General features: G+C 35.2%; 3 protein-coding genes across 4 annotated transcripts; all 3 read right to left on the reverse strand.

The window, feature by feature from the left end:
• Positions 1–470: 470 nt before the first annotated feature.
• On the reverse strand, positions 471–4,301 carry LOC130504134 (protein MADS AFFECTING FLOWERING 5-like). Its single transcript, XM_056998722.1, has 6 exons — positions 3,995–4,301; positions 1,919–1,976; positions 1,168–1,229; positions 986–1,085; positions 772–848; positions 471–546 (listed from the first exon to the last, which is right to left on the reverse strand). The coding sequence occupies exons 1-6, from the start codon at positions 4,177–4,179 to the stop codon at positions 471–473; spliced, it is 558 nt and encodes a 185-aa protein (XP_056854702.1). The 5' UTR covers positions 4,180–4,301.
• A 1,929-nt stretch (positions 4,302–6,230) lies between these two features.
• On the reverse strand, positions 6,231–10,533 carry LOC130504135 (protein MADS AFFECTING FLOWERING 5-like). Its single transcript, XM_056998723.1, has 7 exons — positions 10,205–10,533; positions 8,273–8,330; positions 7,879–7,940; positions 7,697–7,796; positions 7,536–7,577; positions 7,193–7,243; positions 6,231–6,591 (listed from the first exon to the last, which is right to left on the reverse strand). Exons 1-7 carry the CDS (start codon positions 10,387–10,389, stop codon positions 6,490–6,492), a joined length of 600 nt encoding a protein of 199 aa, XP_056854703.1. The 5' UTR covers positions 10,390–10,533; the 3' UTR covers positions 6,231–6,489.
• Positions 10,534–12,037: 1,504 nt separating this feature from the next.
• On the reverse strand, positions 12,038–22,310 carry LOC108812186 (agamous-like MADS-box protein AGL70). 2 transcript variants are annotated; one of them, XM_056998724.1, is made up of 8 exons: positions 20,480–22,310; positions 20,256–20,317; positions 20,071–20,170; positions 19,909–19,950; positions 19,539–19,580; positions 12,579–16,827; positions 12,371–12,483; positions 12,038–12,304 (listed from the first exon to the last, which is right to left on the reverse strand). In XM_056998724.1, exons 1-6 carry the CDS (start codon positions 20,594–20,596, stop codon positions 16,663–16,665), a joined length of 528 nt encoding a protein of 175 aa, XP_056854704.1. In that variant the 5' UTR covers positions 20,597–22,310; the 3' UTR covers positions 12,038–12,304; positions 12,371–12,483; positions 12,579–16,662. The 2 variants fall into 2 exon arrangements, with proteins under 2 accessions (XP_056854704.1, XP_056854705.1); XM_056998725.1 differs by lacking the exons at positions 12,038–12,304; positions 12,371–12,483; positions 12,579–16,827 and adding exons at positions 16,914–16,996; positions 17,092–17,333 and having other exon boundaries at positions 20,480–22,255.
• Positions 22,311–22,705: the final 395 nt, after the last annotated feature.

A 22,705-nucleotide genomic window follows, 5' to 3' on the forward strand; every position in this document is an offset into this window, starting at 1 on the left:
AAATATTATTACCTAACAATATATATGATATCTAGATTTAAAAGCATGGTTTAAAGAAAAAAAAATCAAAAATTTTACCAAAAAAAAATGGATTTCACTGAAGTTATGTAGTAATCAATTTCCTTAGCTTTCATCATCTATGTCAAAAAAAAAAAGCTTTCATCATCTGTAAGAAACTTACAATTTTTTTTCTAGTTATTAACAAGAAATCTTCATTATAAGCATGATATTTCTTTTTGTAATTAAGTTATCTGAATTTAATATATCTAGAAATCGTGTGGTATGATAGTACCCATCGAAGTCCTAACAAAAAAAATCTAGATTTTAAAGCTGGAAAAAGTTATAAAAAATCGAAAACATGTGTTCACTCAAAAATTTTAGCATCCAGAAGCTCCTTAGGTTTCATATGTATAGTATATGCAAGTCTGTAGGGGCATCTATCTGATGCCCATCTACATGTGTATTAACTATTAGCTTCTAGAAGCATAAGTGATGGTAACTTTGTAAGTTGGGTAGCCAAAACCTTCTTCTCTTCTCTCACTTCTTCTGTTTAAAAAACATCAGAACTAACATCAGTTTTCTAACATGTTCTGAAACACCGATCGTCATCGCAGTTCAGTGGTAAATCACCGAGAGGGGCGATAGGAGTTCACTAATATTTTAGAGTAACAAAGCCAATATTAAATCAGAATAAAACAAGACCACTATACAATATAGAAGAGCTAAGCTAGGTCTAGTGATCCGAATACTCTTGAGGATGGAGAAAACTACAGTGGCCAAGACGGCGAATAAAACCCGAGCGTTAACTTTTCCTGAAGGGTCTTCACAAGTTCCATCATTAGCTCTGCCTGCAACATTAGATAAAGGAATTTGTCAAAATGGAAACATGATCCAAAGACAAGCAGTGCCCAAAGACTGTTTCGAATGAAAAGTAGACAAAAACACTAACAATAATCAAGCTGAATCACTTTGTAGCAGCATATACCTTCCTAGCTCTAGTTACAGACAGAGCACTCTTGAATTGCTCTTCCAGGGAAATTAGGAACTCTACACTTATGTTACCACTTTTCGCTTCTTCAAGCTTGCTGCATAAATCGACAAATAGAAGAGTATTTTTTTATCAAACAATTTTTCCAGGCGGGTGAGGGGGAGAAGGATAGTACTGACCATTGAACTATTTCTAGCAACTCTTTATGGGAGAGATAATCTCGATTTTTTTCTGCTAAATCCTGCCATAAAAAAGGATGGAAGTATTACGATTAGGTGGCCATTAACATCTAATAATAGATTAGCTAAAACTTAACACCAATGACCCGTTAATTGCTATATAATCCTTATAGAGCCCATTAATCTCTTATACTAGGATTATGTAAATATCAAAGCTTATGAGCCATAATCTACTTAGAAAAAGTATTGTGATTTTTTTTGTGGTTCCTCGGCAATTAAGTTTGGTACACACAAAGTGCGGTTTACAACCTTCCGAGGTCTTCTAATGCAATGCAAGCAGTACTGAATAACAAAGTACCTCCCTATTCATTTGAGAGATATATAGTTTGAAAATTTAGTATTGTATTATTTGTTACATGAGTTATCTCTCCACAATGTTTTCTAACTACACAAATCATCTCGATGGACTATTCTAGCATTCTAAATGCTCATCTACGTCGTAGATGCATTGAGGGCAATAAATCTTATGTATTTCTGGCAAGATATAGTTCTAACCCTCGAGAACTACGTTTGGTATACAACGATAGAAGACCTGCCGTAGAATTTTTAGTGCAATATCAACAGAATATGAACGAAGTATATAATAGTTAAAGCACGACACAAAGTATTCACATAGAAACCATGATCAATATAAACTATCTTCTATAGACTCGTGTCAATTACATAGGAGTGGGTGCTAAGAAATTCTTACCACCGTTTTAAGTTCATCAGCATGTTGTATTTCATAACGTTTGAGAATATTGGCCATGCTGAAGTAAAATCAAGAAAGAGACAAAGTATTAGATACAGATCATGACAAAACAAATATAGCATCAATAGAGACCAAGTATTCTACATTTCGGGTGATGAACCTTACTTACGGCTTCTGCACGTGTTAGGAACACATCTAATAGTTTTCTTTTCGAAAAAATCACATCTAATAATAGACAGATTCATGTGTTATAACAGACTTCTTTCTTTACTTTCTGGTACATAAGCGTGTCTTAGATTTTAGTGTCAAATGCATATAAATGGATACTTTACTTCTTTAAAAGTAAATCTATAACTCTATGTATTTCTAACTTTCCAGTATACAAATCTAATAACCACTAAGTCCATCAAAATTTTTTGGTTGTAATCAACTTTTTAGCCACTGAATTCATTTCGACCTATGGACATATATGCACAAGAACAATTTCTTCCTATGGAGTCTAGTTAATTACCTCATACTTTCTTATCAAAGTTAAGTGATCAAATTTTTGTTATTCTAAGAAACCTAACAGCAGTTGAGAAAAGATTAAGTGGATAAACAGACTGAACACTAAATTCCCCCTTAAAATGAAATATCAGTGAAATTCATTTTCGTTGGTCTAAAAAAGACATTAAAGTTTATATTATCCACTACGATGTAAGATTTTGATTGATACTACATAACATTCTTATCACAAATTCCATAGAGTGAATTTGATGGACTTGATCATCATGTTGTTACTAGAATCCTAAGGCCCATAAAAATTATAATTTGAAACTATGCAATTGGTAAGGCGCTTATGAATTCAATCTCAAGTCAGAAGCCTTTTAGTTGTATAATGCCGCTAGTTTAAGGTAGCCTATCTACAACTGGAGTTTCTGACTGCTGTTAAAACTGAAAGCAACAAAAAAATGTTTCATTTGTAGTCCTAGCTGCGAGTTTAGCAAATATACTTCCTAGATATCAATGCAATGCCAAGAAGCTCTATATATAGTGACAAAACATTCCCATTCCTAAAAGATCACAGTTCGGTTCATTATAATCACCTAGGAAATGGTATAAACGAAAAATACAAGGTAAAGTGTAAGGAACTAAATGATTACAGAGGCTCCTATAGGCCATCAGGCCCAATACCTCAACAAAAGAAATTAAAATGCACGACAAAGGGAAGAAAACAATTCAGCAAGAAAAAAGATCCACTAAGCAATGTACACATGTATCTTGTAAAGTTGTTTAATGCACAAATGTCAGAATTAAAGATGGAGAAAATGGATGACATGAGCTGGTAGCCTAGTTGGTTGTACTAGTGTCACCGTTGTGTTATAATTCAAGTTCAAGTCCGGGAGTGTGTGAGTTATCGGTGACAAGGAAAAAACGAGATTCGATCAGAGGAGTATAATTCAGCATGTGGGAAAGCTATATTTAGTAAAATCAACCAAAAAGCTTTTACCTAAGCATCAAATCAACTAAAATATAAAATAATTAGTCATCCAGAATATACACTTGTAACTAACCAAGAAAAAAATTGAAAGGAAAAGTGGCAGCCGTTCCAATCAAAAGATTCTTGAGACATAATTTCTCAACAAATCTATCTAAGAAGAATTGAATTGGTTAATTAAGAGGGTGATGAGCCTATATTAATCTCAAATTAAACAATGTACAATGTTCTTGTATAACTCTAGTAACAACACATAACAAGACGGCTTGAAATCCCAATAGACAAATATAAAGTAAAGATCACCACGTGTAGAACAAACTCTTTAAGCGCATGCAATAATATTTTCACCCAAAAAAAAAATCCCTGCAACAAACTAAAACAATAAAAAAAAACAAAACAAAACGGACACCAAGATAATCTTTGGCAGGCCATCACACTGTTTAGTGTTACATTTGGTTTAAACCTACACGTCTATTACGGAGATGAACAAAGCAGCAAGATCAGCCTTAAAGATGCAAGGGGAAAAGAAAAAAACCCTAGTTTCTAAGTTTCTATGTTTCTTGAGAAAATTTAACTAAAGAGAGGAAAAATAGTGTTACCTATCCCCGGCGGAGGAGCTATAGAGCTTCCCGGTGGAGGAAACTATGAGAATAGCGACGGAGGATTCACAGAGAATTGAGAGCTGACGAGCTTTCTTCATGAGACCATTGCGTCGTTTACAAAAAGTGACTTGTCGACTGCTTTTGTTCTCCATTCGTTTGATCTCCACTTTTCTCCTTCCCATGGCTTATCTCTCCGACCAGTACTACACCTAATTTGATTCTAGTGTCTTCCTGTGTAGCTGGCCGGAGACACTGGACGTTTTTCCTTTTTCTTTTTCTTTTATTTTTATTCATTTTTATTTTTATTCTGTTTCTATGTTGTTTGGATATTTTGTTTTGGTGGTTAAAGTGGGTCGGAAGGGCTCTCTCATCCTCTCCTAGAGAGAGGTTCTCTCTCGTTTCCTCTTCCTCTCTTTAGAGGTTGAGATAGTTTTGAGGGTGTGGGAGTTTGTTTAGCTAGAGTATCGACTAGCGTTTTTTGCCAATTTTTGACTCCGGCGGTGCGCTTTTCTTCTGGTGACTGTCCGGCTTATGATTCCGGCGTGTCACTTTTTCTCAGGTGAGGCGGCCGGCTTAAGGGTTCCGATGGCGATGTGTTGGCCTCGTTTCAATGAGGAGATCTCGGTTTCGTTTAATTGATGCTCCCCTGGTGAAAGAGGCGGTGGTGATAACGATGCATGCGCGGTACACGCATGTCATAGATGTGGTCCGGCGAAGAACTGTATAATGATACAGCGTCTATCTCCGGAGTTTGGGTTTCCGACGCAATCCTTTATCTCCAATACAGTCGTTGGGAATGGATTCGTCGGCAAAGATGATGGAGACGGCGATTCTCCGGTTTGGTTTTGGTGCGTTGCGGAGGAGCGGCGGTCTTTTGCTTTCTCCGGCGTTTGGTCTCCGTTTCGGTGGAAAGGAGACGCGTGTCTCGAACGGTGACCGGTTTGAACACGTGGGCTGGTACGGGAAGAGATCAGACACGTGGCTGGATGTGCACCGTTTAGTCTGTGGGTTTGGGCGTGGCCCATTTCGTTTTGCCCTAGTGTCGGGCTTGTTTTGTCGTTTGGGTCTTCGGGCTGGTTTGTATCTTTGGGCTTGTTCCGGTTTTGGGCCTGTCCTTTTTTTATAAAAATGCTATAGACGGAAAAAAAAAAGGATATTTTGTTTTGGTGACGGGAGAGCAGGAACAAAAAAAATGCTAAACGATGCGTTTTAGGAGAGTGTTCAGACACGTATTATACCGCATGTCGACTTGTCGAGTTTCCTAACGCCTCCCTCCTTGTGCGTTCAATTAAAATGTTATTGTTATCTCTTCGTTATTGTCAGTTCATTTGTTTGTCAAAAATATCTTCTCTACAGTATGAAAAAAAAAGAAACAAAATATCTTCTCTTCGTTAGACTCAAATCGAGTTAGCTCAGGGCTCAAGCTTAACGCAGGTACCGACTAGCCAAAACGATCATCATCCGTCTCTTGGTTCGGGCAGTGACACGGGACGGAAAGATGATCTGTAAGCCCATTTTGGTTGGGCTAAAGTAAGTGGTATGACCTGTAATAAACAAAATAGGCCCGTGCCCGTGGTAAGGTCATTGTATTACATTCCACCTTGATACATTACCAAGGTGGAATTAACTAATTTTGGATTTCTCTAAGAATTTACTAGTTAGAGTAAATTTTTTTTTTTTAAGTTAGATCCCATGCACTAAATCAATGTAAGCCAAAAAATAATAATCAATGTAAGCCAAAAAATAATAATAAATGTAAGCCACCAGAAGAAACTATGTCATTGGTGTCAAACACATACATACATGCATGATACATAGACAAAAACATAAAGCGCACTTAGGATTACAGGTGGCTTTATCTTGCAAAGTTTGCCAACACAACCGAGGATGCACTACTTGTCTCTTAACACAAAACATTTGGCAGCAATAATGGGCCAACATATTTAATAAATAGGCCTCTTATGAGCTCAATGTGACAAATAAGACAAGTCTCTACCGGTTTTCTGCCTAAAATCAATTTCTTTTTTTTCTTTAAATTTGAGTTTTTAGAGTTCCTAAAAACAGGACTTATCTGATATCTTAAAATTTACTTTCTCACCTAAAAATAAATTCAAAATGAACATGTAAATTCGTTACTAAGGATATGCTTACACTCTGCCACGAAGTTAAAGTATCAAGTAGCAAATAAGTAACAAAGAGTAAATAAAAGGATTTTAATCTGGGATCTTCATGCTGAAGAAATCAAGACTTTTTATAAGCTCAATAAGTCATACTTTTCAACACAAGATCATACAAAACATAGAAACCATATGAAACTGTGGTCATGTCTCCAAAGGTAACAGCAAAGATAGTTTAATGATTTCCCTGAGTTTCTTTTCTTCAACTTTCCGTATGATCAGGTGAAGAAGAGGATGTTTAGGATACATATATGATTTTTTTTACATTTATTTAAAACCAGGATATGGTGCAAAAGCAGCCGATGATGATGATTGTTACTTTAGAAGCGGGAGGGTCTTCGGTGGGCTGTTGCCGTAGCTATTTACCGATGACATTGCTCCTTCATCCTCTGTTTCCGGAAGCCTCTTCTTCTCCATCTGTAAGACTTCCGTAGATAAATTTCAACCTTTTCTAACATATATACTACTAACAAGAAATATAGGCTTTAAAACTACAGTGTAAGATAAATAAAAAGATTATGGGTTTCATTCCAAAATTCTGTGACATAAATCCATCAAAGTCCTTTAACTTTCATAGTAAGAAACTTCATTTTTCTACATATACTAAACATTAACAAGAAATAAAGACCTTATATGATTAAAATACGAAATTTAAACTCTGAGAAGACAGCAATTTGCCCTTCATGGGAACCCAAAATTTCAGAAAACAATGAAACAAATTGACCTCAACCAAAACCTAGTAGCCACTGTAAATAAGAGAAACAATATGCTTGGGTAAGAACGGGCCCAGACTTGAAATGAAGAGGAAGCAGAAACAAAAAAACAGGACCATTTTGTTTATTTTAGACAAATGATGGTAGAAATACAGACGTTTAATAGCATAGTTTTGTTGTTGTTGCAAACTCGAGTTTCATAAGCAAGTCTATGTGAATATATGTGAAACTGTAGCTATCTAATGTCCATCTAAATGTGTATTAAATGATTAATAGCGTTTCGAAGCATATATTAAAAATAATACCTTTGCTAGCTGGCTAACCAAAATGTGATTCTCTTCTCTCAACAGTTTTTCCTGTTTGACCAAGACCACAACATTATCTTCCTTAAACAAGCTCCAAAACATCCTCATCACAACTTGGTGATTCACCGAGGATGGACTTTTTATGATTTTAACAGCACCCTTTCGTTAGAGTTTCAATTCAGGAAGCCAATAACAAATCAGGAAACTAAGACAAGAGTAAGACCAAAAGACAGAGACTAGAGCGCTAGACATAGTTTTATTGGAATATTCTGAGGTTAAGAGTATTCAAGAATCAGCATAAGGCTACAATGGCCGGACCGCTAATAAAAAGCAAAACACTAACCTTCTCTTCAAGATTTTTCACAAGCTCCCACATTAGTTCTGTCTACAACAAGAAATTGGGGATTGTCAAATTGGAAACATGATCCAAAGTTGGCAAGGACCCGCAAGGTCCCAAGATTTTACGAAATAATCATCTGAATCACTTCGTAGCAGCATATATACCTTCCTAGCTCTAGTTACAGACAGAGCAGCCTTGAACTGCCCTTCCAGGTAAATTAGAGACTCTACACTTGCATCATCGAGATTCGCTTCATCAAGCTTGCTGCAAATATGTTAATCAACAATAGAAAATAAAAACTTCTTTTGATCATGGGAAGATATGAAAAATAGTCTTTAGTGCTAACCACTTGACTATTTCCAGTAACTCCTTGTGTGAAAGATAATTCCGAGATTTCTCTGCTAGATCCTGCCACGGAAAAAATAACGATGTGAATAGTTAGAAAGAATGTGTATTTCAAAGACAAATAAGCGATACCAACGAGAATTAATTGTGCGATACAACAACTTTATGACGTTTTCATAGACCACCTAATATATGACAACCATCTCAGTATATGACAGGAGTATTCTAGCTGAAGCTTCTAAACGCTCATCTCAGTTGCATATGCACTGGCGACTTTAAGCTAGTGCAATGAGTGCAAACATGGATAAAAAGAGATTGTTCTAACCCTCGAGAATAAAAGCCTGCAAGAAGTTTAGAAACCTCTGGTTATGCATGTGGACCTAAAATGAACTTACCATGTTTTTAAGTGCAGCAGCATGTTGTATCTCATAACGCTTGATGATTTTGGCCATGCTGAAGAGATATCAAGAGAAATACAAAAAGGCTTTAGAAACAATCTATGCCAAACCATATATATTTACATTATATATATATTTAGGTTACTTAATCTTAATTGTAGGTTCAGTTATCTAATAGGTTTTTGGTATTTATATGATGATATATTCATAGTCCGGTATGCAATACTTTATGAACTTTTCAGTACATAGTATTGTCTTACATTTTAATGTTAACTTGTCAAGGCATATATATATGGGTAACTTTAACGTAATTTATACATGCTCTAATTTCTACCTTTGCAATTATCAACTTTAATAACCACCAAGCTTAAGCTAACAAGTCCATCTCTAAGTTTTTTGTATAATCAGCTTTTAAACTGCTGACTTCGTCTTGACAAAGAATGGTTATGGACATATATATGGGAAGAATGGTCTTTTTGTTATTTTGAGAACTAACAGCACCAGAGAACAGAATCAGTGGATAGATAGATTGCAAAAGTTTAGCATTTTAGTGAATATTATAAATTAAAAAGATTGAGCCCGGATGAAGCCCAAAAGATCCACCAGAAAAGCTAGTTTATGTGTACATATATACCTTTATTCTAAGGCATTACCTATTCGATGTGAGATTTTTATTGATACACGACAAACTCAATCCTACTAATTTGTATTGTCAGAGATCCATTACGAGTTCTCAAATTTAGAGTGAATTTGATTTAATACTAAGTTGTGACTTGAAACTATGCAATAATAAGGCACATAAGAATCACAATCTCAAGTCAACACACTTTTCATAGTACAACTAAATTAAGGTATCATCAGAGTAGCCACAACTACCGTTTTCACCCATAGAGAATTGAAGCAAAAAAAAAAGAAGTAGAATTAGTTCTATAATTCGTACATGTTACCCAATCTTACAAATATAGTCTCAGGATCAAGCATTAGTGGTATATGTCAAAGCAATGCTAAGAAGCTATATATGTACATATATGGTAAGTATATATATAGTGAGGAAGATTACATTCCCATATCTTCAAGCTCTTCGGGTCATTGTTGGCGCTCAGTGACTTTGGCCGCCCGTAAGATCCAATAACTAATTAAAATCTAAGAAAAGTTAAGAACGTTTTTTTAGTGGAAACTAAAAATTCCAGTTAAGAGGGTGAGGTTAATCATGCTCTAAAGTACACATGCATCTCTTAATTATTATATGAACACAAAAATTACAAGTGAAAGAGGGATACGATAATAGGGGTTAATTTGTAGCCTAGTGATTTATACCAGCATGTCATAATTCATATTATATATCCAAGCACTATATTTGACCATCAAGATCAACTAGAAACCTCTTACTCAAGCAAAAAAAAAACAAAAAGAGAAATTAAGAAATCATCTACAATACACTTGTAACAACCTAAAGTTTCTTGATCAATAGCATTACTCCCACACAATTTCTCAATGTACAAATCTACCGGAGGTGTCTAATTGAATTGGATAAACATGATAACATTGTTCTTTTGCAACACAAAAATAACTTGAATTCCCATAGACGAACATGAAGTGTGGATTACCACGTGTAGATAAAACTCTACAAGCGCATGCAATAATATTCTCTCACCAAAATAAGAAAATAAGAATCCTTGCAGCAAACTAAAACAATTAAAAACGAAAAAACAACAAACAAAACGAGCACCAAAAACATATTTGGCCACCACATTGTTTAATCTAAAATTTGGTTAGATCTACACAATAATTATGGAATAGATCAAACAAGAAGATCAGATCTACAGATTCAAAGGAGTATAATGAAAAACCCTAGTTTTAAGTTTCTATTTTTTTCTAGAGAGGATCTAAGAAAAGATAATCTACAGATAGAGGAGATAATAGTGTTACCTATCGCCAAAGGAGGAGCTATAGAGTTTTCCGGTGGAGGAAACCATTAGAATGGCCACTGATGATTCACAAAGAACTGAGAGCTGACGAGCTTTCTCTATGAGACCATTGCGGCGTTTACAGAAAGTGACTTGTTGACTGCTTTTGCTCTCAATTCGTTTGATCTCCACTTTTCTTCTTCCCATGACTTCTTTCTCCGACTAGTCTTATACCCTAATCCGATTCAGATGGTCGTATAGTTGGTCGGAGACACTGAAACGTTTTCTATCTTTTTATTTTTCTGTTTTTTATTTTATTTTGGCAGATATTATTTAGAAGTTTTATCAAAAATATATTATTTAGAAGCATTATTTTGTTTTATTTTGTTAAACGAGCGGGCGACAAAAAACGAAATATAGATACCCAAAAAAGAATGTGCGAAAACGATGCGTTTAGACACGTATTTAACGCATGTCGAATTCCCTGCGGGCGCGTTTAAGTTCTTCGTGTCATTCAATTTAAATCTTAGTTATTATCTCTTCGTTAATAATAAAATACAAAACTCATCAACATGTTTAATGTCGTTTTATCAGACCACATGTTTCTTTAAAATTTACAATATCTCCTAAACGCGAATTTACTTTAAAAGAAAAACAAATTTGGGAGTTGGATTTGCTCTTTTCTGGTCATTTGTACAATTGTACTTGTATGTCAGCATATCCAACAATAATGTGACGACAAGTGTACTTTGTAAATGTTAATAAGTACCTTAGCTGACTCGGCCGTAACGCAGTTTCGGACTCGTCAAAACGATGTGAACTAATGGAATTATCGTTACTAGGCTCCCGTTTTCGGTTCGGCTTGCCACGTACAAATATGGCCGTAAAACAAGTTCGGCCCAATATATTCTGGCATAAGGAAAATGTAAGGCCCGTTTAAGATGGCCTTTCCTTTCCCGTGCCGAAGCTCATTATTGGACAGAAGGGTCCTTGGAAAGACGATAAACATATATGATTTAATTAAATTAAAAATATCCCCGTTATTTACCGAGTGATTTTGATATATATCCTTTCCACAATCATGTCCATAATCATTAAAATAATGGCATGACTTAAGTCTAAATGTGATATAAATAATTATATTTAATATTTATTTACATTTTTGGTAAAAAATTATAATATGATAATAAATTGTACATCATCATTAAAATAAATATTTTCAAATATGAAAATAAATAATATAAAAATATTTTACAAATTTAGAAAAATTATTTATGATTTTACATTTCGAAATATTATTTAATTATACAATTTGATTACTAAAAAGATTTCAAATTGTTTTGCAGTTTTTTTTTAATTATAAAATTTTAACCATAATATTATTAGCTTCTTTTACGTATCTAAAATTTTTAAAAAATATGTTCATTTGTACTTTTTGATAATTATACAATTTTTATATTAGTTTCTATTAATTTTACACAAATTAATTTAATATATTTTATTTCAAAAAATAGATAAAAAAGCTATTTAAGATTATAATTTAAAAATATACTTATCTATTCTTAAATATAATTTAAAATTAATAATTTTTTCATTTTATCTTAATTTTAATCAAATTTTATATTACAATATTGGTAAAAAAAAATAAAATCAATAATAATAAAATATTATTTTTAATAATTTTTAATTTAAAAAATTTACTACCGCACATTACTAGTAACTTGTTAAAAAAAAACATGACTAAGTAACAACAACCAAAGGTGTTACCAAAAAAAAAAGTAACAACTAAAGATCGATCTAACTCTGCCACGTAACGTAAGACAAGTAATCAAGGAACTCTCGATTAATTACGGAAAAACAAATAGAATAAGACTTTTAAAATCCAAAACCTGTACTTTCAGTGTTCTGAAGAAAAGCAAAGACTTTTAAAATCCAAAACCTGTACTTTCAGACAAGTACACAAGCTCCGATCTTGTCTACGAAGGTACAACAAAGTTCCATACTATCTTAATTTTACAATTCCTTTTTTAGCAAGAGGAATATAGTATAAGACCCAATGGATCTGAAGAAGTAAAGCAGCTGGCCCGTCAAGCAAAGAAGCCCACTCCAAGCCCTGCAATACCTGCAACGGTCACAAAGACATCAAGACAAAACAGAGGAAAGCAAGATGACAAAGTTACGGTTTCACCAGCTGGTCAAGTCATCTTGCGCAACCGTTTGACTCACTATTGGAGCAAGGAGAGTGAGCTGTCAGAGAGCTGTCAGGGCTAGCTGTCAGAGTTCGAGAATCATCTCATCTTTCTATAAATAGAGAAGCATAGAGTTGTATCAAAACAAGTTAATAAAATCGCAAACTTTCATCTTTACATCTGAGATCTCCTATACTCTGTCTTTACCTTTATGGTATCAGAGCTCTGGAAGTAGATCATGGATGAAGAACAGGAAGTTCTTGCGGTTTCTGCGTTGACAATCACGCAGGCTGTAACTCTAAAGCTCAAAGAAGGCAACTATCTTCTATGGAAGTTGCAATTCGAGCAGTTTCTTTCAAGCCAAATGCTCCTTGGTCATGTCACCGGAGCAACGCTACGTCCTCTCCCGACAGTTACTGTACAACAAGGCGAAGAAGAAACCCAAGCTGTCAATCCCGAATACAACAAGTGGATGCAGAAAGATCAACTTATCTTAGCCTGGATGTATGGAACACTGACGGAAGATGCTCTCAAATCCGTTTACGGCCTTCACACATCTCAAGAGGTGTGGCTGGCTCTAGCGAAGAAGTTCAACCGCGTCTCAGCAACACGTCGTCTCGATCTCCAGAGGAAGGTTCAAACGACAAAGAAAGGAACCAAAACTATGTCGGTGTATCTAGCTGAGATCAAGTCTCTCTGTGATCAGCTAGATTCGATTGGAGCTCCCATTACTGAGCAAGAGAAGATATATGGAGTCCTGAATGGGCTAGGAAAGGAGTACGAAGCTATGTGTACCGTCATTGAACACTCCATGGATCTTGCTCCTGGTCTGTGCTTTGATGACGTTGCTCACAAGCTCACAGGATTTGACGACAAGCTGAGCTCATATGAAGTACCTGCTGAACCGTCTCCACATCAGGCTTATTATGTGAATCGTGGTGGATACGCTGGAAGAGGACGAGGTCAAAACAGAGGAGGTTACAGAGGTCGTGGCTCCTACTTTACACAAGGCAGAGGATTCCCCCAACAGTTTGGTCAAGGTGCTCATCAGGGACGCGGTTCCTCCAACAACAACCCACGACCTACTTGCCAAATCTGTGGCAAATATGGACATCCAGCTTACAAGTGTCACTACTGTTTTGACGAGAACTTCTATGTTCCAGACCCTCCTCAGGCCAACGTCTTAACGACAGGCTCCAACAGCAGACAGAACGGAGCGGAGTGGTACCCAGACAGTGGCTCCACTGCTCATGTAACCAACTCTGCTCAACACTTGGACACGCCACAAGAATATGATGGAAATGACAGGGTTATGGTAGGCAATGGAGACTTCTTACCTATCACACATGTGGGCTCCGCTTCTATTCCGACTGCAACAGGTAAAATCCCTCTCTTGGATGTACTAGTGTGTCCTACTATTACCAAGTCATTGCTCTCTGTGTCCAAGTTGACAGATGATTATCCTTGTAAGTTCACGTTTGATGGTTCTGCTGTGTATGTTAAGGACAAGGTCACTCGTCACTCGTCAGGTTCTCAGTCGGGGAAGCAAGGTTAATGGCATGTATCGGTTGGATGATCCGCAGTTTCAGTCCTTCTACTCTTCTAGACAGCAGAGTGCGAGTGACACTGTGTGGCACAGGAGATTGGGACATCCCAACGATCAAGTTCTGCAGCATCTATCTACAATCAAAGCTATCTCGTTCAATAAGACTCTTAAGTCATTGTGTGAAGCATGTCAGTTAGGAAAGACATGTAAACTACCTTTCTTTAGTTCAGATTTTCGCTCCAACAGAGTGCTTGAGAGAATACATTGTGATGTATGGGGTCCTGCTCCTGTTGTATCAGCTCAGGGCTTCCGGTTTTATGTTGTATTCATTGACAATTGTTCAAGATTCTGTTGGCTCTATCCACTTAAAGCAAAGTCTGATGTGTTCTCTGTCTTTAAAACTTTTCAAGCTCAAGTAGAGAACCAATTTAGAACGAAGATAGCCTTGTTTCAATCAGATGGTGGTGGTGAGTTTGTTAACAAACGTTTGACGGATCATTTTGCTTCATGCGGAATCAAACATCTCATATCATGTCCACACATACCTGAACAAAACGGTATAGCAGAGAGACGTCATAGATACATCACCGAGTTAGGATTATCAATGATGTTTGAGACTTCTCTGCCTCAGCAGCTTTGGGTTGAAGCTTTCTTCACCGCTGCATTTCTGAGTAACTTGCTGCCTACCTCTGTTAATGACAAGATGATCAGCCCCTACGAGATTCTGCATGGAAAATCACCAGTGTATACAGCACTAAGAGCTTTCGGCTGCGCCTGCTATCCATATCTTAGGCCATACGCAGAGAACAAGTTTGATCCCAAATCTCTGTCGTGTGTCTTTGTTGGATATAACGAGCGCTACAAAGGCTACAGATGTTATCATCCACCTACCGGACGTGTCTCTTCCTTATAAAGACAAGTATTGCCACCTTCTTCCTGCAGCAACTACGTACTTAAACTCTTCTTGGAGGCTTCAAGAACCACCTGTTTCTCCTCAAGATCAGTGTGAAGCAGAGAAACAGCAAGAAGAGATTGGCAGAACGGTTCCAGTAAGACTACCTATGGGTTCCTTACAACCAGCTCCTGCTCCTGCGCAAGTTACTGGCAATGATCAAGAGCAAATTGCGTCAAGTTCCTCCTCATCCGAGTCTGACTCTGATCATGAGGCACCACCTGTGGCTCCTCTGGTCTCTGCCAATTCTCATAAAATGACTACAACGGGCAAAGCAGGGGTGATGAAGCCCAATCCAAGATATGCCCTGATGGCGATAAAAGGCATTCCTCAAGTACCTAGAACGCTTGCGGAAGCATTGAATCATCCAGGTTGGAACGGATCCATGACAGAAGAGAAAGATATGTGCGATGAAACACACACATGGGATCTCGTTCCAGCTCCTCCTGATGTCCAACCTATTGGTTGTGGATGGATACACAAGGTAAAACTGAACGCTGATGGCACACTTCTCAAGCTTCGGTCTCGTTTAGTTGCTCGTGGAAACCAACAAGAAGAAGGAGTCAATTTTTTAGAGACATACAGTCCTGTTGTTCGAACTGCAACTGTTAGAATGGTGCTTCACTTTGCAGTGATATTTCGATGGGACATCAAGCAACTCGATGTCAAAAACGCCTTCTTACATGGCGACTTGACTGAAACGGTGTATATGAAACAACCACCAGGCTTCGAAGACAAGAACAACCCTGATCATGTATGTCTCTTGAGAAAAGCCATCTACGGCCTTAAGCAAGCTCCACGAGCCTGGTTCGACAAATTCAGCTCCTTTCTCCTAGAGTTTGGTTTCCTCTGCAACACTGGAGATCCATCGCTGTTTGTTTATCTTAAAGGCAAGGACGTCATGTTTCTTCTCCTGTACGTAGATGACATGGTTCTCACCGGTAACAATCAAGAACTACTTAAGCAGCTGCTCAACTCGTTGAAGCAACAGTTCAGAATGAAAGACATGGGTCCGCTAAGCTACTTCTTGGGTATACAAGCTCAGTTTACACCTACTGGATTATTCTTGAATCAAGCTAAGTATGCAACTGACCTACTTCAAGCTGCAGGGATGTTGGATTGTGCTCCAATGCCAACATCTCTTCCACTTCAGCTTGATAGAGTACCACATCAGGATGAAATGTTCAGCAACCCAACATACTTTCGTAGCTTGGCCGGCAAACTTCAGTATCTGACCTTGACAAGACCAGACATACAGTTTGCAGTCAATATAGTATGTCAAAAGATGCATCTCCCGTCGGTCTCAGACTTCAATCTACTGAAACGGATCTTGAGATATGTCAAAGGTACACTGGAGATGGGTGTTCAACTCGAATCTAACTCTGACTCAAGACTCCGGGCTTACTGCGACAGTGATTGGGGTGGATGTCAGGAAACAAGACGGTCAACAGGAGGTTTTTGTACGTTTCTTGGATCAAACATGATCTCCTGGTCAGCCAAGAGACAAGACTCCGTGGCTAGGTCGTCAACAGAGGCAGAGTACCGATGTATATCTGACACAGCGGCTGAACTCGAGTGGATTGGTTTGATGCTGCAAAGCATCGGTGTGAAGCAAGCAGAACCTGCAGAAATTTATTGTGACAATCTCTCTGCAGTACATCTGACTGTGAATCATGTGTTACACAGAAAGTCGAAACACTTCGCCACCCACTATCACTTTGCCAGAGAGAAAGTCGCAAATGGTTCACTCATTGTCAAACACATTCCAGCAGCTCAGCAGCTCGCAGACGTGTTCACCAAGTCTCTGCCTCAACGAAACTTCTTTCATCTTCGTTCCAAACTCGGAGTTGTTTTGCCACCCACCTCGAGTTTGCGCGGGGATATAAGACCCAATGGATCTGAAGAAGTAAAGCAGCTGGCCCGTCAAGCAAAGAAGCCCACTCCAAACCCTGCAATACCTGCAACGGTCACAAAGACATCAAGACAAAACAGAGGAAAGCAAGATAACAAAGGTACGGTTTCACCAGCTGGTCAAGTCATCTTGCGCAACCGTTTTGACTCACTATTGGAGCAAGGAGAGTGAGCTGTCAGGGCTAGCTGTCAGAGTTCGAGAATCATCTCATCTTTCTATAAATAGAGAAGCATAGAGTTGTATCAAAACAAGTTAATAAAATCGCAAACTTTCATCTTTACATCTGAGGTCTCCTATACTCTGTCTTTACCTTTATATAGCTCCGTTTTTTTTTCACCTAAACTTCCGCATTAGAGCAAGATAAAAAAAGGGTTTTGAGGTTATGCAGCTTTTTATAATATACACATCTGCTTTTTAACTTCAAATCAGGCTTTCAGTTAACTCGGCCTTTGGATCATGGTGTTACTTGAGCAACGGGAGAGTCTCCGGAGGATTGATGCCGGAGCTATTTTCCGGTGAATTGTTCTCTCTCCCTCCGTTCGTCTTCCCTATCTGTAACAAAAATTCCTTAGATTGTTTGTCTCTACAGATACTTTTATAACAAGAACTTAATTACGATTTTATAAAAAAGATATCGTGCAGTATATTACGATCTCTATAATATTATTTGAGAAGTCAGTTTCCTATGTGTCGCGCTTACGTTAACTCTCACGATGGTTGATTACATTGATACCCTTAATGAATTAAAAATATTACATTTAATACCTATTATTTTTTTAAATTTCCTTTTTGAAATTTTCCATACAACATATATATTTTTTTGTCGGCCATATAACATATATATTAAAAAGGAAAATTTGTAAATTTTAAAAATCAAATTTAAAAACGAAAATATATGTATATATAATATGATTTCATTAAAAAGAAAATTTCACAAGATAATAGTATTCTATTTTAAAAATATTTTTAAATAACATAAATTATAATTTTGAAGTAATAAATACTTACTTTATATCTATTGTTTCTTAGATGAAAAATATATTTGCATATAATGTGATTTCATAAAAATAAATTTCAGAAAGATAATCTTGATATTAGAAAAAGAAATATTATTTATTTTAAAACATAATTTTAAACAATACAAATTATATATCTATCTATAATATAATTTGAGAAGTCAATTTCCTATGTGTCACACTCACGTTGGCTCTAACTGGTGACCAAAAGAATGAATGAGAATGAGTGATTCCTCTTCATTCCCCAAATTTTACACCATTTATGTGGAATATTTTTTTTCTAGTGTTCCTTTTCGTTCTTTTTAATTTAAGGAATTATAAAGTAAAAGTATTCCTTATAAAATCTGGCAAGGAACAATAAAGAATAAGTATTCCTATTATTTTGTTCCTCTGCATTCCATTCCTCTTTGTTCCTATTATTCCATTTGTGGTCACCAGTTAGAGCCGTTATTTTTCACGATAGTTGATTACACGGATAACTTTAATGAATTAAAAATATTACATTTAAATACTATTATTTTTTTAGTTTTCTTTTTTAAATTCTCCATATAACATATATATTAAAAAGGAAAAAAATATAAAATTTTTAAAATCGAATTTAAAAACAAAAATATATGTATATATAATATGATTTCATTAAAAAGGAAATTTCACATTATAGTAATATTCTATTTAAAAAAAATATAAATAACATAAAATATACTTTTGAAGTAATAAAATACTAACTTTATATCTTATATGAAAAATATACACATTTGTATATAATGTGATTTCATAAAAACAAATTTCAGAAAGATAATTTTGATATTAGAAAAAGAAATATTGTTTATTTTGAAACATAATATTAAACAATAAAAAATATATATTGTCAAAGTAATATAAATATTTTGATATATCTATCTAATTTCTTAGATGATTACATAAAATAATTAAGTAACATAAACTAATCAACCTTAAATCTAAAATAATAGATTATATTAAAATTAAGGAAGACAACAACCAACCTAAATGCAAATAAGAAAATTAATCAAAATTTTAATATATTTAGAATAAAAATATTATAGTTGAATTTAGAGAAATAAATACAATCCAATATACCTAAATGATAACTAAATCGACTAGATATAACATATCTAAAATCATATGTTTAATTAAAGTAATGTAATATTATTAATATAAATTATGCATAAAATTTATAAATTAAATTTAAAATTAAAGTATATAGCAATCAACTATCATAGTATATTTATTTTATAAATATTTATACCCGTGCATGAGCACGGGAAAATCAGCTAGTTTTATTAAAAAATAAGTATTGTACAGTAACTTAAAAAAGATAAACCGAAAAAATTGTGCAACTATTACATTCGTTTGAAACTTTGTAAAAAGAATTCATCTCTATTAACAAGGACAAGAAAATCAGAATTCTAGAAGCATAATGTCTTTTGCCAAAATTTAAACGGGATCCTGTAAGATGTTTTTTGCATTCCTATTCTCTTTTTGTTTTTCTTGCATCCTTATTCTTTTTTTATTATTCTCCCGCAATTATAAATTTTGGAAATAAGTTTTGTTTTAAAAAAAAAACAAATCTTAAATTATGGGCTTCACATAAAATAGTCTTGCATCCATAGAAGTCTTCAACTTTGTATATGTCTAAATGTCTTCTTTTTTGAACACCGTATATGTCTAATGTCTATCTAATTAGAATCTATAGAAGTATAACAAATAGTACTCTTGTTACCTGGCTAGCCAAAACCAGATTCTCTTGTCTCAGCAACTCCTCCTATTTGAAAATGATCAACAAGTCCATAAGTCTCCTAATTAACATGTTTTCAAGCCATCTCCCGGAAAACTTCTTTTCGAAATAGAAAAATTCATCATAGACTGAGTGATCCATTAGGGTTAAGTCACATTTTATCAAGATTTCGACAAAGCTTTTTTGTTCTAATTAGAATGGCACATAACAAAAGCCAAAAGCAATTCAGGGACTAAGACAACACCAAAAGATATATCCAAAGTCTAGAGATTTGAGTCTAGTGATCTGCATACTCTGAGGATAAGAGGATTCAAGAATCAGCATAGCCGATAATGACCGGGATGGTAGCACTAACCTTTTCTTGAAGCATCTTCACAAACTCCATCTTTAGTTCTGTCTGCAACAAGATATTAAAAACTAAGTTATTTCATTTTAAGTCAAGCAAGGTCTTAGAAAACTACCTAGACAGAAGATTTATGTAATAATAGGTTCATTCACTTCGTAGCAGCATATGTACCTTCCTAGCTCTAGTTGCAGACAGAGCAGTCTCGAGCTGGTCCTCCAGAGAAATTAGAGAATCTACACTTACATTGTCGACATTTGATTCTTCAAGATTGCTGCATAGTCAAAAGTAGACAAAGGAAGAAAAAAAAACTTTTTGATCAGATGAAGAGGGGAAAAGGCGTCTTAATTAGTGCTAACCTTTTGACTGATTCGAGTAACTCATTGTGTGGAAGATAAATCCGAGTTTTTTCCGCAAGATCCTGCACGTTAAAAAAAAATGATGGGAACCCTAGAAACTTTAGTCGCAATGATAAGCTCAAAGCATAGAGTTTATTTCAAACGCAGTCAGCACTTAGATCCCTTCACGACATCAACGACCACGTCTAAGATAAAGACTTAAATGATGTTCTCAGCTAACTTACCAAGCTTCTAAGTTCACCAGCATGTTGTATTTCATAACGATCGATGATGTTGGTCATGCTGGAGATATCAAGAACAAAACAAAAATACGTATCAGAGCCAATTGACGAAAATAACATTTCAAAATTATGAGTTAGAAAGAGCACCAATAGCGGCCTTTATAGGGAGAATGCTATTATATATAGAAATTGTATATGAGTTTGACATCAGTTTGTATCAATAATATTACTTAACTAGGCTTCTATATAGACGTGAATGTAGTATATATCGCTTAAAACAAACTCACAAACATGTTTGTTTACAGTCACTTCTTGTATCTTTGTAACTAGCTACAATATTTTTGCAATGTCCATATTAGATTTACATTTTTCCAGTATTTTCTTCTTTCCATGTCCACGGATATACATGGGTAAAAATCTCATGTTGATATATACAAGGAAAATCTCTAGACGTTGGTGAAGTCGCTACAAATTTTGGCTAATTATACATGAAAATAATATATACCAATGGATTAGCTTCGCCTGGTGTCCAAGTCACACCTAGCTATTACTGAAGCTTTAAAACATATATTCAATTGAATCGGAGAACTGAAAACAAAAATTTGGCTTAAAGTTGTGGGACAATCACTCCATAAAGGATAAGCCAAGAAAGCAAGTATAACAAATTAGGTAAGGTCACGGTTGGAATCCTAATTCTTGAAGTCCATGATTTATTGAAAGAATTCAAACACAGTTTGGCTTTAATCCACTTTATCTTCACTTGCATATGAAGTTATGAATTAGTAATTTAATTTTTAACCACAGAAAAAAACTGTGCAATTAATAAGGAACATAAGAAGCCTAATCTCAAGTCAGTACACTTTGTAAAGTGCTAATACATAGGAGAAACTACCAAAGAAACTAGCTAACTAGACTTGTAGAGTTTGACTATTGTAAAATGGAAGCACAATGCGAAGGAACTATACAGAGATATACTCATATGCATATTGTCATATTAATGAGTTACATTTCAATTTCTTACAATACATTTGATCTCATCCATTTTTAAGATTCTCTAAGCGTAAGATAGGAAATTTTTAAGCTTAGTTTGGTCTCATTGTTATTTCTCCTAGATATATAAGGAAAATGCCAAAAGGTATTGTATGTTTTTAGTTAAGAACTTCTACTACCAGAGATAGAGAAGAATATCACACCCGTTAAAAGTGGTTGTAGCTTAGTGATTTAATTCTTATAGGAGAAAAAAACAACGGTTAGTTTCCACTGTAAATCCATTAGGCCTTTGCCACTGCCACATATATATGAATATAATGACCGTAGACTAATTTTAAGTTCGAGTGTTTTTTTTTGTAAACTAGCTTTAAGTTCGAGTGTTCTTTAGCAAGTCGTGGATGTTGTTCCTTTTCTGCTTGCAATTAGTCTAGTTTTTGGTTTCTTTGCTAATTGCAAGAAGAAAAGGAACAACATCATGAGGAGCAACAAAAGGTCGCTATCAATCTAGACATATATACATATATCTGGGATGGTGTCATATGCACACACGACACACCGATCAAGATTAAAGGGCGAGAACAGATTATCCAATTAGCTATGTAATGTAGCATGTGTGACAAGTATTTATGTGGATTTTTCAATGCTCTACAACCAAACATGACATTTGGAGGATAACTCATCAACAATTCAATCACAGAGAAAGCACAAAACAAATAGTCAACAATAAATTTCAGATGAATAATTGAACAAAAGACATCCAATTTAAACAAAAGATTCTTGATCAGTGTTAAAATTAACCCCAATTAATCTCTCAACAATTCTACTGGAAGTGCATTACAATATTGGATAAAAAAAATTCAAAATTCAACAATGTACATCCTCCTATATATTAAAAGAGAAGTACAAACGCCACGTGGCGCTCACACAGTTCTTCTCACGAAAATTCTCGCGTTTCTATTGGTCGAATTTTTCTAATTATTCTTTTTGATTTATTTTTTTCATCGACCTTTTAATTGGAAAGTGACATTAATTGTCAAACGCACTAATTATTTCTTGCGCAAGAATCGTAATCAATGTCGACCATTAATCATAGCTTGCAGAAGAATTTTAATAAATGTCGACTAATCATTAAATGTCTTAATGGGAAATACGTTTTATATTTTATTAGGAAACTAATTATTATCAACATACCTTATTTATATTTTTATTAGGAAACTAATTATTATCAACATACCTTAT

This window comes from Raphanus sativus, unplaced genomic scaffold (genome assembly GCF_000801105.2).
Source record: "Raphanus sativus cultivar WK10039 unplaced genomic scaffold, ASM80110v3 Scaffold1372, whole genome shotgun sequence".
Classification (NCBI taxonomy): Eukaryota; Viridiplantae; Streptophyta; class Magnoliopsida; order Brassicales; family Brassicaceae; genus Raphanus; species Raphanus sativus.

Bases quoted from the DNA above. Each gene is read 5' to 3' on its own strand.
- LOC130504134 (XM_056998722.1), bottom strand. From the start codon at position 4,179: ATGGGAAGGAGAAAAGTGGAGATCAAACGAATGGAGAACAAAAGCAGT. The intron at 1,230-1,918 runs GTAAGAATTTCT...TTTTTATGGCAG, and splicing joins CTGATGAACTTAAAACGGTG to GATTTAGCAGAAAAAAATCG. The intron at 1,086-1,167 runs GTCAGTACTATC...CGATTTATGCAG, and splicing joins TTGCTAGAAATAGTTCAATG to CAAGCTTGAAGAAGCGAAAA.
- LOC130504135 (XM_056998723.1), bottom strand. From the start codon at position 10,389: ATGGGAAGAAGAAAAGTGGAGATCAAACGAATTGAGAGCAAAAGCAGT. The intron at 8,331-10,204 runs GTAACACTATTA...ATATCTCTTCAG, and splicing joins AGCTCCTCCTTTGGCGATAG to CATGGCCAAAATCATCAAGC. The intron at 7,797-7,878 runs GTTAGCACTAAA...ACATATTTGCAG, and splicing joins TTACTGGAAATAGTCAAGTG to CAAGCTTGATGAAGCGAATC.
- LOC108812186 (XM_056998724.1), bottom strand. From the start codon at position 20,596: ATGTTATTTTCGTCAATTGGCTCTGATACGTATTTTTGTTTTGTTCTT. The intron at 20,318-20,479 runs GTAAGTTAGCTG...TTTAACGTGCAG, and splicing joins CTGGTGAACTTAGAAGCTTG to GATCTTGCGGAAAAAACTCG. The intron at 19,951-20,070 runs GTACATATGCTG...ATCTTGTTGCAG, and splicing joins CTGCAACTAGAGCTAGGAAG to ACAGAACTAAAGATGGAGTT.